The sequence below is a fragment of the Oncorhynchus keta genome, chromosome 10 (assembly GCF_023373465.1).
Source record: "Oncorhynchus keta strain PuntledgeMale-10-30-2019 chromosome 10, Oket_V2, whole genome shotgun sequence".
Classification (NCBI taxonomy): Eukaryota; Metazoa; Chordata; class Actinopteri; order Salmoniformes; family Salmonidae; genus Oncorhynchus; species Oncorhynchus keta.
Genome location: NC_068430.1, coordinates 70,511,933 through 70,526,501, shown reverse-complemented (window position 1 = coordinate 70,526,501; position 14,569 = coordinate 70,511,933). Strand labels below are relative to the sequence as shown.

The 14,569-nt window shown below is 43.2% G+C and overlaps 1 protein-coding gene across 1 annotated transcript; it reads left to right on the top strand.

Moving 5' to 3' along the window:
• The first annotated feature begins 39 nt into the window (after positions 1–39).
• LOC118379045 (stromal membrane-associated protein 1) lies at positions 40–9,149 on the top strand. Its single transcript, XM_035766046.2, has 10 exons — positions 40–330; positions 844–977; positions 1,243–1,328; positions 1,445–1,520; positions 1,948–2,016; positions 3,092–3,167; positions 3,586–3,713; positions 4,036–4,261; positions 7,608–7,969; positions 8,249–9,149. Exons 1-10 carry the CDS (start codon positions 213–215, stop codon positions 8,381–8,383), a joined length of 1,410 nt encoding a protein of 469 aa, XP_035621939.1. The 5' UTR covers positions 40–212; the 3' UTR covers positions 8,384–9,149.
• The last annotated feature ends 5,420 nt before the right edge of the window (positions 9,150–14,569 follow it).

The window sequence follows — 14,569 nt, the reverse complement described above, 5'->3', positions numbered from 1 at the left end:
GCATCCAATCCCGAGAGCCGTTTAGGTATGTCCACCCACCTCCCACAAATTCTTGTGGGCGGAGAGCAAATTTCGGTTCCGGGTGTTTTTACACTCCTCTCGAAGGCGTTCATTTGTCTGATTATGGTCTTAAATCATAAAGTTAAAAAGAATCACGAACATTCAAGGTAGAAAACAGTTTCATTGAAAGAACAAATAGAACATCAGCAAAGATGACGACCCGATCAGAGAGGGAGAAGGCCCTGAAACTCAACGAGCAGCATCAGGCCATTCTGTCCAAAATGCTGAGAGAGGACGACAACAAATACTGCGCCGATTGCGAGGCGAAAGGTAACTATATAACACAATGTGAACTTCGTTAATTGTCATTTGATGTTATATAACTGTTTCAGTTATTCGCCAGCCAGACTCCGATTGAGTTGTTAGCTAGCTATGCTAACTGTAAGAAGCAGCTAGTCTGCTGACACCTTCCTTCCTCTTTAGCATTTATCCGGTAGCTTCTAGGCTATAGCATAGTTATGCTAGGTAGCATTTTGTCTCCCACCGCACCTTGAACCATGATCCAAACTTTAGTCATACAAGTAAATGCAAGTTTCGACACCCCTGCACCATGAAAGTCACCACTGGGAAACTATCCCTAAATGTCAAAACATGTCACTCTAAAAGAATGCACAGGGAAGGCCTGCCTATCTGAAGTCCTATTGTGACACCTGCACCACAGGTACAGACATGTTCTGATAAGTTGAATCTTCCCTTACCTGGGCCGTGTTCATAAGACACCTAACAGAAGAGAACAGACTGAACCGGTGCACTAATGAGTACGACCCTGTCTCTGCCTGCCAGGTCCAAGATGGGCATCATGGAACCTGGGAGTGTTTATCTGTATCCGATGTGCTGGCATCCACAGGAACCTTGGGGTTCACATATCACGGGTCAAATCTGTCAATCTGGACCAATGGACAGCAGCACAAATACAGGTAATTAGCTTAATGTCCAGGATTTACAATATTCCTAAATTAGAAGTGTCATGTATTCACCTATATTTATTGACACAGACACCACTCTTTCTTGTATATCCTACTGGTTGAATACAAAGTTGCCACTTTTTTAACCCATACTTATCATGTCCCCCCTGCTGTTTCACTATCCACCCTCCACCCCTCTTTCTCTCGATCTCTGTGCTCCTCTTTCTCTCTTTCTCCCACCCTCTTTCCCCCCATCTCTCCTTCTTTTCTCTAACAGAGCATAGTAGATATGGGCAATTCCAAGTCCAGGCAGCTTTATGAGGCCAACCTTCCAGACAACTACAGAAGGCCTCAGACAGACCAGTATCCTTACAACTACACTCACTCACACACTGCAGTTCCCAAAAAGCTTCCCATAACACATGTACTTGCCCCTTTATAATATTGCTACCTTTTCCCCCCTTAACCCCTGACCCCAGAGCAGTGGAGTTCTTCATCAGGGACAAGTATGAGAAGAAGAAATACTACAGCAAAAATGTGACCAATGGACACAGCGTATGTATCTCACCTCTGATGCCACACTAGAATGTGTTACTTATCTTGTCTTATTTTTATGTAGACTCTCCAAAGTGTTGCTTGTTATGTGTTAGGTTAAAGGGATACTTGGGGGTTATGGCAATGAGGCCCTTTATGTACTTCCCTAAAGTCAGATTAACTATTGGATACCATTTGTATCCATTTGTCTCTGGGTCTGGTATGAAGGAAGTTGGGGGTAGTTTCACTAGCTAATGCTAACTAGCATTAGCGCAATGACTGGCTGCTAGCATGTATTTCCACAGGTGGTTATGTTGCTGCTGGGGTACTGTTTTATTGTGCTTATGTCCTAACCATTTTGGAACATTATTCAAACGAGATTAGGCCTTTATCTCTCTTCCTCCATGTTCCTTCTTTCTAATTTCCTCTTATGATGATTCCTCTACAGCCAAAAGACAAGGAGAGCAAGAGAGAGAAGGAAACTGATAGAGGAACCAAGCTGTCATACAATGCCAAAGTACGGTGGTTTTGAATGGATACATCTATAGATTCCTTATATAAGATATCTGTCTCAACCCAACCCATATTCCTTTTTTCGGCAATCACACTGTACACCCTGTTTGTATCTTTTGAGATTTTCAGTCAGAATGATATGGTTATTTTGTTTATAACAGTTCCACTCATCATGACACTCCATGCTATAGCGGTCAGGTTTTAGTGGTTTACTGGAAGCAGACTTAAAGGGCAATTCTGCTGCTTTTCAAACTCATATTCATTTTCCAGCACCATACCATTGTCTACCTATGTGAAAACGGCGCGTTTCTATGATCTGTGGTTAAAAAGATTGCTTCCTTGTAACATTACAGGGCAGGATTTAAAATCAACAAATACTGATTTATTTATTTTTGCCAGAGGGAGAGTATTTTCTTGCTCCCTATGTCACCATTCTCCTAGTGTTTTTGATGTAGAACTTTTTAACCAAATGCATGGTTTTCACACGTCGACACCGGTATTGTGCTGGAGATAATGAAAAGGAGGTTGAAAAGTGGTGGAATTGTCCTTCAACAGTCTAGTATGGCAAACTGTATGAAAAACATTACAGTTAACAGGTCTGGCATTATACCAGTACTTAATACAACTAATCATCAATTTACAAATCTTTATGGTCACCATGTCCAGCAAACTGATTTGTTGTGGTGTGTCTCACTGTGTAGTGTTGATACATTGATGGCATGGTTAAAAATAGACAATCTGTGGGTTTAGGGTTAAAATGCTGGGCATCGAGCTCCCGGCATGTTGGTTCCTAGACAAAACATTGAATGTGGTCAAGTAACCCAAGGCTGCACCTAACCTTTGATCTCTAAGATGGCTTGACTGCTGAGGGTTTGAAATATCCCTTGCATGTCTTATCTGAAGTACACCTCAAGATCTTTGCTTTCATTATGAACTAAACCTATGCTCAACCGAAGCCCTCCATATTTAGCCATTAGTCTGGAAGAAGCTTAACACATCAACTTCATTATTACTTCCAAGACTACATTATTATTTTTTCACAATCATTTTGCCTTTTCTCTTTGACTCAACCCCTGAAGAGGGAAGAGACCCGCCATGCCCCCAAAGCCAGTCCTGTGAAGACAGCAGAACCTCCTGTCAACCTACTTGGCCTTGGTAAGATTAAACCAATCAGTTTTCCAAAACGAAAAGGAGAGTTTCTTATTGGACAAGTTCAGATAGTCCTTCCTAGTTTCATCCCGTTTTCTTTCATTTTGTGCCTATTGAATGTGACGCTGCTTTGCCTTGATGCATACGGCCATGGGTGGTAGCCTAGCAGTTAAGAGGTGAAATTTGTCGATGCGCCCTTGAGCAAGGCACTTAAACCTAATTGCTCCTGTATGTTGCTCTGGATAAGAGCGTCTGCTAAATGACTCAAATGTAAAATGTACTAAACCAGTCAGTTATTCAGAAATGCTCAGTCCTGAACAATACACATATCTTATGTACATTTTTTTCCACTCCTGTATAACCTGTTTTACACATCTGTTTTAACCCTTCTATGTTGCTCTCTCTGTCTCCCCCATCTCTCTAGATGCACCAACACCTGCCACTGCTAACAACGGTATTGCTGCTAGCACAACAAGCAGCGACTTGGATATCTTTGGCCCCATGGTGTCCAACCCCCTCCCCTCATCTAATGCTGCTGCTCAGTTCTCTCAGGTAACACAATCTGATGACCTCACCACTTCCCTGGTCCAGGGAGACACGCAGCCCCACAAACATGAAGACGCATACTGAACTTCTATATTTACATGCACACATATTACCTTGTATATCTACATCTGAACGATGGCTCAGTTTGTGGAGCATTGTGCTTGCAATGCAGTGAGTAATTTGCTGTTTACCCATTGTCTCACACACATCCATGCAGGCCAATGCATGCTAGCGTGAGAGACGTTTGAAGAGCAAGAGACTCAACACACTGAATAGGGTTAGCGACTTTTCTTACGTCTTTCTTACAGTTTTTGCTTCCTTCTTCCAGGCTAGCTCCAGTACCCCAGCCATCACCCCAACACAACCTCCAGCAGCAACCCCATCCTCGGGCTCTGCCCAGGGAGACCTGGACCTGTTCAGTGAGACTGGTGGTGGAGGGGGCATTAAGGGGGAGGACACCGGGGCCAAGAAACCCCTCTCCAAGGACTCCATCCTGTCCCTGTATGGGAACACCAGTATGCCTCAGATGCCCCAGCACCAGCAGGCCCAGCCTGGTAAGTTGAAGTACAGACACAAGCCTAACACATGCACAGTATGTACACTCATGCAGGGCTATTTTGCAAGGAGCACGTGTAGCAGCAGCCAAAGAAATGCCAAAACAATGACAAATATTTGAGGTAACAAGATGTTTTCTTTGTAATAATGGTGCAAGCATGACGGTCATGAATCTGCACTCAGTGTATCCACCATGGCACTCCAGGGCTGCGGTACAGTGAAGTAATCATTTCAACAATTATCATCAGAACTTGTGCTTCTTAATTAAAATCCCAAGTCGTACAACTAAATATTTAGGCGCATATGCGAGTAAAATGGTTGCACTGTAGAGCCTTGTCATAAATAAGCGTGGACAGGTGCACACATCGTGATGTGACTTTGATTAATGTGATGAATGTTATTTATCGGATCAACTATGTTAAATTTTACTCAATTAAATTAATCATGTAACAATTAACGCATTAGGAATTTGGGGCACCACGGAAGAAGTTGTTTAATGAGTTACCATCTCCCCAATTAAACTCTAGAAGAAATATATAAAATATATCGATAACAGTAATTTATTAATCATTACCTCATATCAGTCTCAATTCTGAACATCGCAGACTTCTCGAATCCGTAAGAACCCGAGCCTTTTTTGATTATTCAGTTCTACACAAATGTATTTAATTATTTATTTACTAACTAGCTAAATAATAACACAGAATACACATTTACACGAGACAAAAGTCTCTAGTGGACTGACAAGATATGATGGCTTGTTACACAATAGAGAGGGGTGGAAAAGAGAGGGATAGAGAAAGGGACATTTATTGTGGATACGTTCTAGGACTGTTCTCACATTGATCCTATACGTTGTACACGAACTGCTGCCCGTTTGGGTAAGAAATGCAATGTATTTACGTGTAAGTTAGATGTCTTTGTCCATTGTCTCTCTGTTGAAACCAATCAATCCTTCTATGGGGAATGGCTTGATGGGTGTAAGGCTCTGATTGTCCACCAGATTTCACAATATCCTTCTAGTTGTACTGGCTTGGAGTGGAGTGTTTCTTCTGAACTGATCTTCAGATGCACCAATGATTGTCTGAGATGGGATCCTCTCATTCCTTTCTCTGGTAGATGGTCAAAGTTCTAGATCATTTTACATGCACAGTTGCAGACTGTCAATGTTTTGGTCTAGTGAGTTTATCTTCTTCAACTCGTGTTGAGTCTCAGTGTTTCCAGCCATTTGTAATGTTTAGCTCACGCTTCATGTCTGCTGGTCTGAGCGAGTCGTTTTAAGCACTCTGGTTGGAAAGGGCAGTTCCATCACACTGACACGTTCGTCTGACCTCATTCAGGGTGTGTGCAACGGACATGAAAAGTATGATCTCATTAGAAAACTAAAATCACATTCATATCTTAACAAAAAAAGAGTAATCGTTTTTCATATTGTATTAACATCATATTGGATGCAAACTTAACCTGTCTAGGACCCCGCAACAGCCAGTGAATGTGCAGGGCGCCAAATTCAAAAATCTCATAATTAAAATTCCTCAAGCATACAAGTATTTTACACCATTTTAAAGATAAACTTCTCGTTAATCCAGCCACAGTGTCACACAAAGCAGAAATAGAGATAATAGGAATCACTAACCTTTGATGATCTTCATCAGATGACACTTATAGGACTTCATATTACACAATACATGTATGTTTTGTTTGATGAAGTTCATATTTATATAAAAAATCTGAGTTGACATTGGCGCGTTACATTCAGTAGTTCTAAAACATGCAGTGATTGTGCAGAGAGCCACATCAATTTACAGAAATACTCATAATAAACATTGACAAAGATACAACTATTATACATGGGACTTTAGGTAAACTTCTCCTTAATGCAACCACTGTGTCATATTTAAAAAAAACTTAATGGAGAAAGCAAACCATGCAATAATCTTGAGTACAGCACTCAGACAACAAAGCAGCCAAAAAGATACTTGCCATATTGGGTTGTCAACATTACTCAGAAATTACATAGCATTTGAAATATTCACTTACCTATGATCTTCATCAGAATGCTCTCCCAGGAATCCCAGATCCACCATAAATGTTTGATTTGTTTGATCATGTCCATCAGTTATCTTATTTTGTTAGGGCGTTTAGTAAACTAATCCAAAAGCGCGTTCAGGTCGCGCCCGAACGTCGGACAAAAAGTTCAAAAAGTTATGTTACAGCCCGTAGAAACATGCCAAACTAAGTATGGAATCAATCTTTAGGATGTGTTTAATATAAAACGTCATTAATGTTCCAACCGGACAATTCCTTTGTCTGTACAAATGAAGTGGAAAGTAGCTACCTTTCACGTGAGCGGGCCAGACAGGGGCTGTGGCACTCTGCCAGACCACTCACTCAAAGAGCCCTTATGAGCCCCTCCTTTAGAGTTGAATCCTCAAAACAGGTTCTAAATACTGTTGACAGCCAGTGGAAGCCTTGGGAAGTAGAACATTGTAGTTGAAAAACTACAAACCTCAGATTTCCCACTTCCTGGTTGGATTTTCTCTCAGGTTTTTTCCTGCCATATGAGTTCTGTTATACTCACAGACATCATTCAAACAGTTTTAGAAACTTCAGAGTGTTTTCTATCGAATACTACTAATAATATGCATATATTAGCATCTGGGACAGAGTAGGAGGCAGTTCACTCTGGGCACGCTATTCATCCAAAAGTGAAAATGCTGTCCCCTATCCCAAAAAGGTTAACAGCCGAAGGGTGGTTTCCTTCCTAAGGTACAGTATTTGGTTCATACAGTTTTTAAAAACATCACGAAATGAAAACCAACATGACATTGTTATTTTTTAGATCCCCACTGACCATTCTTAACATTCCTGTCTTAGAAATATTGTTCCAATATTCATTTTTTGGGTGTTGTAGTTTTGGCTGCAAAAATAATCTGGAGAACAGAGGCATTCCTTTGGTTGGTACTGAACAGCAGGAGAGGGTTCTACTGCATAAGATTTACGATTGACGTGAGGTGTCATAACCGGCCCAGCCCCCCTCTCCTCTCCTGTGGTCTGAGGCCTTGGATCCTTGACCAGGAGAGTCATGACACACAAGTGCATGCGCACACACACACCAACCAATAACACAGAGGTTAGAAATGGTCTCCAACTGGCTCTGGGCTATATAAATACATGCTGGTAACTACCAAACACTTCTACAGAAGCAAGTCACCAACCAAGTTGTTCAGTCACTTTCCCACTCTCAGTATATCTATGGCAAGCAGTCATAAAGGCTAAAAGAAAATTTGATTTTGAAAGAAACTCAAACTCAAACTGTATTTCTCCTGTCTTTCTCCCTTCCAGCTGGTATATACATGAACCACGCCCAGATGCAGTTTCCAGTAGGCATCCCCCAGCAGCAGGTCCCTGCTGGCTACCAGGCCTTCCCTGGCATGGGCACAGGCATGCCCCCCACCACCGTCATGGGTGCCATGATGGCTCAGAACGGAGCTGCCATGATGGGACCCAACACAGGTATGATGGTTGGCATGACGATGCCCAACGGTTTCATGGGACAAGCGCCCGCGGCCGGGATGGTTGGCATGGCCCCGAGGATGATGGGGGTACCACAGGGGGGAATGCCCGCGGGTATGGTGCCTGCTCAGGGCATGCAGGGGATGTATGCCGTCCAGCCTGGGCAGCAGGGCCACTGGAACATGGGACAGGTATGTTAGTTCTTTTGATGTCACGTTCTTTGGCATATTGGGGATTTTCCCCTGGGGGTAAACTTTGCATTTGAAGTATAAGATGGTTTTATAAGAATACAATATCAAGTGTCTTTGGGAGTTGACTTAGGTATGGCAATATGGTAACATTACCTAACTACCACATTTTCTCAGATCTATATAAAGGCATTGGGGTCAGGGCTTGATTTAGTAACAGGCAATATTGTGTTTCCCTGACCCTGACACCTTACTATTCATCTCTCCTACTGTCTTCCCCAGATGAACCAGCAGATGTCAGGGATGAGTCTGAACAGTGCCGGGGGGGCCATGGCCTTCGGTCAGCCTGCCTCCACCATGGGAGGCTGGGCTGCCGCACCCTCCGGTCAGACCCTCAGCAACCAGCTCTGGAAGTGACCCCCCCCCCCCCGGGGGTCAGGGCAGCGGCAGATGGGGTCGCAACCAGGGGGTCCGAAATCCAACATCCAACCCCCCCCAGAAACCTCACTATGAACTGATGCCCGTTCTCCAATTGATACTGACCACTCTCCAACATCGAGCTTATCTGGCTCTGTTCGCATACTGAAGAGATGCAGCCTTCCTTCCTTGTTTCTTTCAGGTAATCACAGATCCATTGGTGATTGGACAGGTGAAAGCAAGGTGACCGTCTTATTAGTCTGACCGACCCAATCAGATCAGTGATTACTTCAAGGAAGGAAGGAAAGAAGGAAGGAAGCATTTCTGAAGTATTCAAAGGGGCACATATCTCTCTTTCTGTCACTTTCTATCCATTGCTCTCTCTTTCCGTCTCTTTTTTGTGAGTAAATTGGGAGTGCTCATACACCATCATACGCAGGCTGGCAGTCAGTGCCTGTTACATGTTGTGGATATCATAACTCTTTTAATTTTCCTTTTTTGGAAAGAAACAAATGACAACCACAACAACGTAAACAAATACAACAACAAAGACATCATCGACAACATATCGAAAAATCTGCAGGACCAGTTACACAAGCTTTTATTGTATCATTATAAAAATTATTATAGAGAATTAAAGAAAGTATTTAAGCTTTAGGAGAAGACATGGCTATAATTTCTGTGAATACTGCTCTCCTATGTACAGCTCTGTATAACATTTTAAACTACCTGTGGTTCCCCTACAAAATAAAGTATGATAAACCAATGTGTCTTGTGTGTTCTAGATTTTAGACTTCTGAGTTCTAGATTTTGCCATTAACAACAATCAATGTCACTTCTACCAGAACACCTAAGAAGGGACAGAAGTTTGCATTTAAAACATGTCTACTCCCCCATGTATCTATTTTTTGTGGGGCTAGGCTACACACATGCAATTGTCAGGGTGGTATCATTCTTTAACCATCCTTTGCAGAGCTGGCAGGTTAAATACACCACTATAGTATCATATAAGAGGGAATATAGACATGGAGAGCCAAGAGCTCTCTTTTAAGTAGGCTAAAAATCTTACAGAATCATGTTGATTGTGCAACATGGTAAAGAAAAAAGATTTACTAATTGTTTTCTGACAAATAACTGAATGAAGAAGCACTGAACTGGAGAGCTAGGAAGAATAAACAAATTACCAGGTAAGGAAAAACGCGAGACATGGTTTTAGCACGATCTCTTTTGAGTGCATAAACAGAGTGAGGGTGTTGACCCTAGTTTACTCGATATTCTACAATCAATTACAAGTATTTGAGGACGACATATTAACATTTTGCTAATGGCCACACCTTCGGTTGTTGATTATCCACACGAGGAGGAGGATACGGTGAAGGTGCCGGACGAAGAGCTCCGGGCCCGTCTATGCGACTGACGCTTCTCCCTCCCTGTACCATCAAAGCTCCCTCCGCTACTACTACCTTTCAGAACTGCCTCAACACCGTCAGCTGTGGAAGACCGTACCCGAAGTCAAGACCAGCTAATGTCAGAATCCATACCCTTATCCTAGAGTTAGGATAAGGGTATGGGTTAGTGGATAGCGGTAGTTAGTTGAAATGTTGACAGTTATTGAACATCTACAAACCATCTACTTGGGACTATCCAAATAAAGTGTTACCGAATTACATTCTAAACCTTGCTTAATGGCATTCTGCAGATATGGGACATAAAGAATCCCATCTCTATGCGACCGAGAGGGTCACAATGCCGACGCTTCACATGGAACTCCAGAACCCAAGAGATATGTCCAGAACTCTAAAAATATCTTCAGTTTTTGATCGACAAACAACGAGGGATACAGCATTATGGTGAGCTTTTCATTCATTCTCAATGAAGACAGACATGGTTCTTTTAAGGACAACGACGTTAGCTCAGGTAAGAACAATTAAAGTATTTCAGTCTTAAAACTCAAATATTAACTGATTTAATTCTTATGAAAAGGAAATACACTGCTCAAAAAAATAAAGGGAACACTAAAATAACACATCCTAGATCTGAATGAATGAAATATTCTTATTAAATACTTTTTTCTTTACATAGTTGAATGTGCTGACAACAAAATCACACAAAAGTTGAATGTGCTGACAACAAAATCACACAAAAATTATCAATGGAAATCAAATTTATCAACCCATGGAGGTCTGGATTTGAAGTCACACTCAAAATTTAAATGGAAAACCACACTACAGACTGATCCAACTTTGATGTAATGTCCTTAAAACAAGTCAAAATGAGGCTCAGTAGTGTGTGTGGCCTCCGTGCCTGTATGACCTCCCTACAACGCCTGGGCATGCTTCTGATGAGGTGGCGGATGGTCTCCTGAGGGATCTCCTTCCAGACCTGGACTAAAGCATCTGGCAATTCCTGGACAGTCTGGTGCAACGTGGCGTTGGTGGATGGAGCGAGACATGATGTCCCAGATGTGCTCAATTGGATTCAGGTCTGGGGAATGGGCGGGCCAGTCCATAGGATCAATGCCTTCCTCTTGCAGGAACTGCTGACACACTCCAGCCACATGAGGTCTAGCATTGTCTTGCATTAAGAGGAACCCAGGGCCAACCGCACCAGCATATGGTCTCACAAGGGGTCTGAGGATCTCATCTCGGTACCTAATGACAGTCAGGCTACCTCTGGCGAGCACATGGAGGGCTGTGCGGCCCCCAAAGAATTGCTACCCCACACCATGACTGACCCACCGCCAAACCGGTCATGCTGGAGGATGTTGCAGGCAGCAGAACGTTCTCCACGGCGTCTCCAGACTCTGTCACGTCTGTCACATGTGCTCAGTGTGAACCTGCTTTCATCTGTGAAGAGCACAGGGCGCCAGTGGCGAATTTGCCAATCTTGGTGTTCTCTGGCAATTGCCAAACGTCTTGCACGATGTTGGGCTGTAAGCACAAACCCCACTTTTGGACGTTGGGCCCTCATACCACCCTCATGGAGTCTGTTTCTGACCTTTTGAGCAGACACATGCACATTTGTGGCCTGCTGGAGGTCATTTTGCAGGGCTCTGGCAGTGCTCCTCCTGCTCCTCCTTGCACAAAGGTGGAGGTAGCGGTCCTGCTGCTGGGTTGTTGCCCTCCTACGGCTTCCTCCACGTCTCCTGGTGTACTGTCCTGTCTCCTGGTAGCGCCTCCATGCTCTGGACACTACGCTGACAGACACAGCAAACCTTCTTGCCACGGCTCGCATTGATGTGCCATCCTGGATGAGCTGCACTACCTGAGCCACTTGTGTGGGTTGTAGACTCCGTCTTATGCTACCACTAGTGTGAAAGCACCGCCAGCATTCAAAAGTGACAAAAACATCAGTCAGGCATAGGAACTGAGAAGTGGTCTGTGGTCACCACCTGCAGAACCACTCCTTTATTGGAGGTCTTGCTAATTGCCCATAATTTCCACCTGTTGTCTATTCCATTTGCACAACAGCATGTGACATTTCTTGTCAATCAGTGTTGCTTCCTAAGTGGACAGTTTGATTTCACAGAAGTGTGATTGACTTGGAGTTACATTGTGTTGTTTGTGTTAATAAAACTTAGTAGAAGATGGCTGTATATAACCATGCAAAATGAATATTTAAAGCTGTAAATTATGTTACACAATGTCCCAATTATCTCTCCTTCCTCCCAAAGTGTGCACTTGTTCACTTCACTGAATTGAAGGGAAATTACTGGTATAATAAATATGGTTGAAAATCCCACTAGCCCATGCCTCCACCAATCCAACGTTTTAAAATGTCTGAGAAGTAGTGAATGAGTGCACACTTTAAGGAAATTGGAGATATTATTGGAAGGCACACATTATTTGCCATGAGTGAAAAGGAGAATATCCCTTCCTTAAAATGCAAAACATCTATTTGTTGACCTTGTGCTGTGTTGGTGTTTCTTTCAGGGTGGATCTCAATGGTGACCCAACTCAACACCCTTGAAGGTCCAGAGTCAGAGAGTCAGAACATCCATCAGAGCGTTGCAGATGTACTTGGTGACAAGTACCACGACGCGAATGCCATCGACAGCTCTCTGCTCTGGACAGTTGGGTACACCCCCTACATTCCCCCAGCTCTGAAAGGAAGAAGCTTCCCCTCTGTCGAGAACTTCTTCCTGGATGAGTGGGAGCCACTGACACTCCTGCAGACTCCTCAGGTTCTGTCCACCAGTGTTTCCATCGAGGAAGACAACCTGATCCAGTCTGCTGCAGGCCTAGTGTCTCAGGTTCTGTCCACTAATGTTGCCATTGTGGAGAATGACCTGATCCAGTATGCTGCAGGCTTAGTGTCTCAGGTTCTGTCCACCAGTGTTGCCATTGTGGAGAATGACCAGATCCAGTCTGCTGCAGGCCTAGTGTATCAGGATAATGACTCCACCCCGAGAGCCTCCAACCGTCCTTGTGGCTTATGTTTCAACCAAGAGAAGTCGTCTAACCATCACTATTTATATGGTTTCAACCAAGAGTTGCCTAGTTGCTTTACATGAAGTTGATGCCAGTGCCCCAAGCCTGGAGCAATCTGCTGAGAAAATGTCTACCTCTACCACTGATGTCAACGACATCTCAACTGCTGCTGCCAAGAAGAAGAAGAGGTGTGGATTATTCTTATCTCTCTGGAGAGCTCTCAGGGGGAAGAACAAGAAGCCTGGAAGTAGTCTCTTTTGTACTTAATATAATCATGTATCAACTATTTTGATACTGATATCTGGTGTTAATGGCCTGTCTGTGAAATAGGTTTTCTATATTTTCTACCTTTTGCTTTTTTCAGGCTAGTGACTTCCAAGAAAGAGGATGAAATCAACAAGGATGTGAGCAGCCTCACCTGCCACCACAACACCACACAGGGAGATCACTGATGCAGGCACCCACAACGGTGTTCCTGTTTTTTGTTTTTATCACACTGTCTTCATTCATCCCCAAATCCCTTTCCCCCACCCCACCCCACCCGTTTTATCTTCTGTAAACCTTGTGTCATTGCATTTGATCGTGTTTGTCTCTCATTGGGATCACTGTCATTGAAAATGGAAGGGGTTTCGTAGTTCAACTACTTGTCAATAAATCACTGGTTAACCTTCAAACTCTGAATTGAGACAACCGAGGCAACGACGTCAGCAGGAGGGCAACTGTGACCTTCAGAAATATGCAATTATGTGAAAAGTTTGTAACCACGTAACAACGCTAATGCGATCAGTTATGTCCACATTTTCCGGAGAACAACAGGCAATCTCGCTCAGGGCCTCAAGATGGAGTAGTAAGCACAATTATAAGGGTTCCCCTCATAATGATGCTTTTATCAGCTGTTGGATATGGGGATATTCCCATATTAGGATTTCCTGTGGGAGATTTATACCGGTGAATAAGTATGATAATTGGACATGGATTGTCTCTGGCTACTGAGGATTTCCATCATATGATTGTACCCTAGGTTATGATTCTGTTATGATGAGGTTTACATTGCAGTTGTCTCCTTAGACATGACTGACCCACGGTATTGACGTCTATGACACCACGTTGATGCATCATGAAAACACCCATGTGTGTGCAGGAGTTTAACCACAGGCATAATGTAGACAAGGTGTTTATGTAAAGCAAGTGTGTTTTCAGTTTGTTCTTTGTGAGCTATTGTCAGATTAAGACATATAACAGATGATATGACATGGCTGTAGTTTATGTTTCCCCTCGTATTTCAAATCAACCCCACCAACAAAACACCAACCCTGTTCTCAATTCAATTCACTTTTCTGTTCCATTTCCGAGGGCTCTTTTACAACACAATGTTATGATAATGAAACCTGAAACCAATAGCCATCTCCATTTAGGTTACAGCAAGAGGCTAAAAATATCCAGTTCTGACTGCTAGTAGTCACGACCTAAATTATGACAGAATTCTGCACCACTGGTAGTTGACGTCAATACAGTACAGTCACTTCCTCGGTGACGTAATCGAACGGACTCGGTCGGTAGCATTGCCATCTGGTGGATGGACTCCGACTCGAGCCCCGTGACATTACGTCATTGGAAAGAAACCGAAGCCAGTGTTTGGGTCTGGGTTTCAATACAAACGGATGAATAGCCGACCATTAGAACTGATACTCGACAGCAACAACTTGAGCTACAATTAATACGCATTTAGGCTACAGTAAACTCTTAAATAACTACT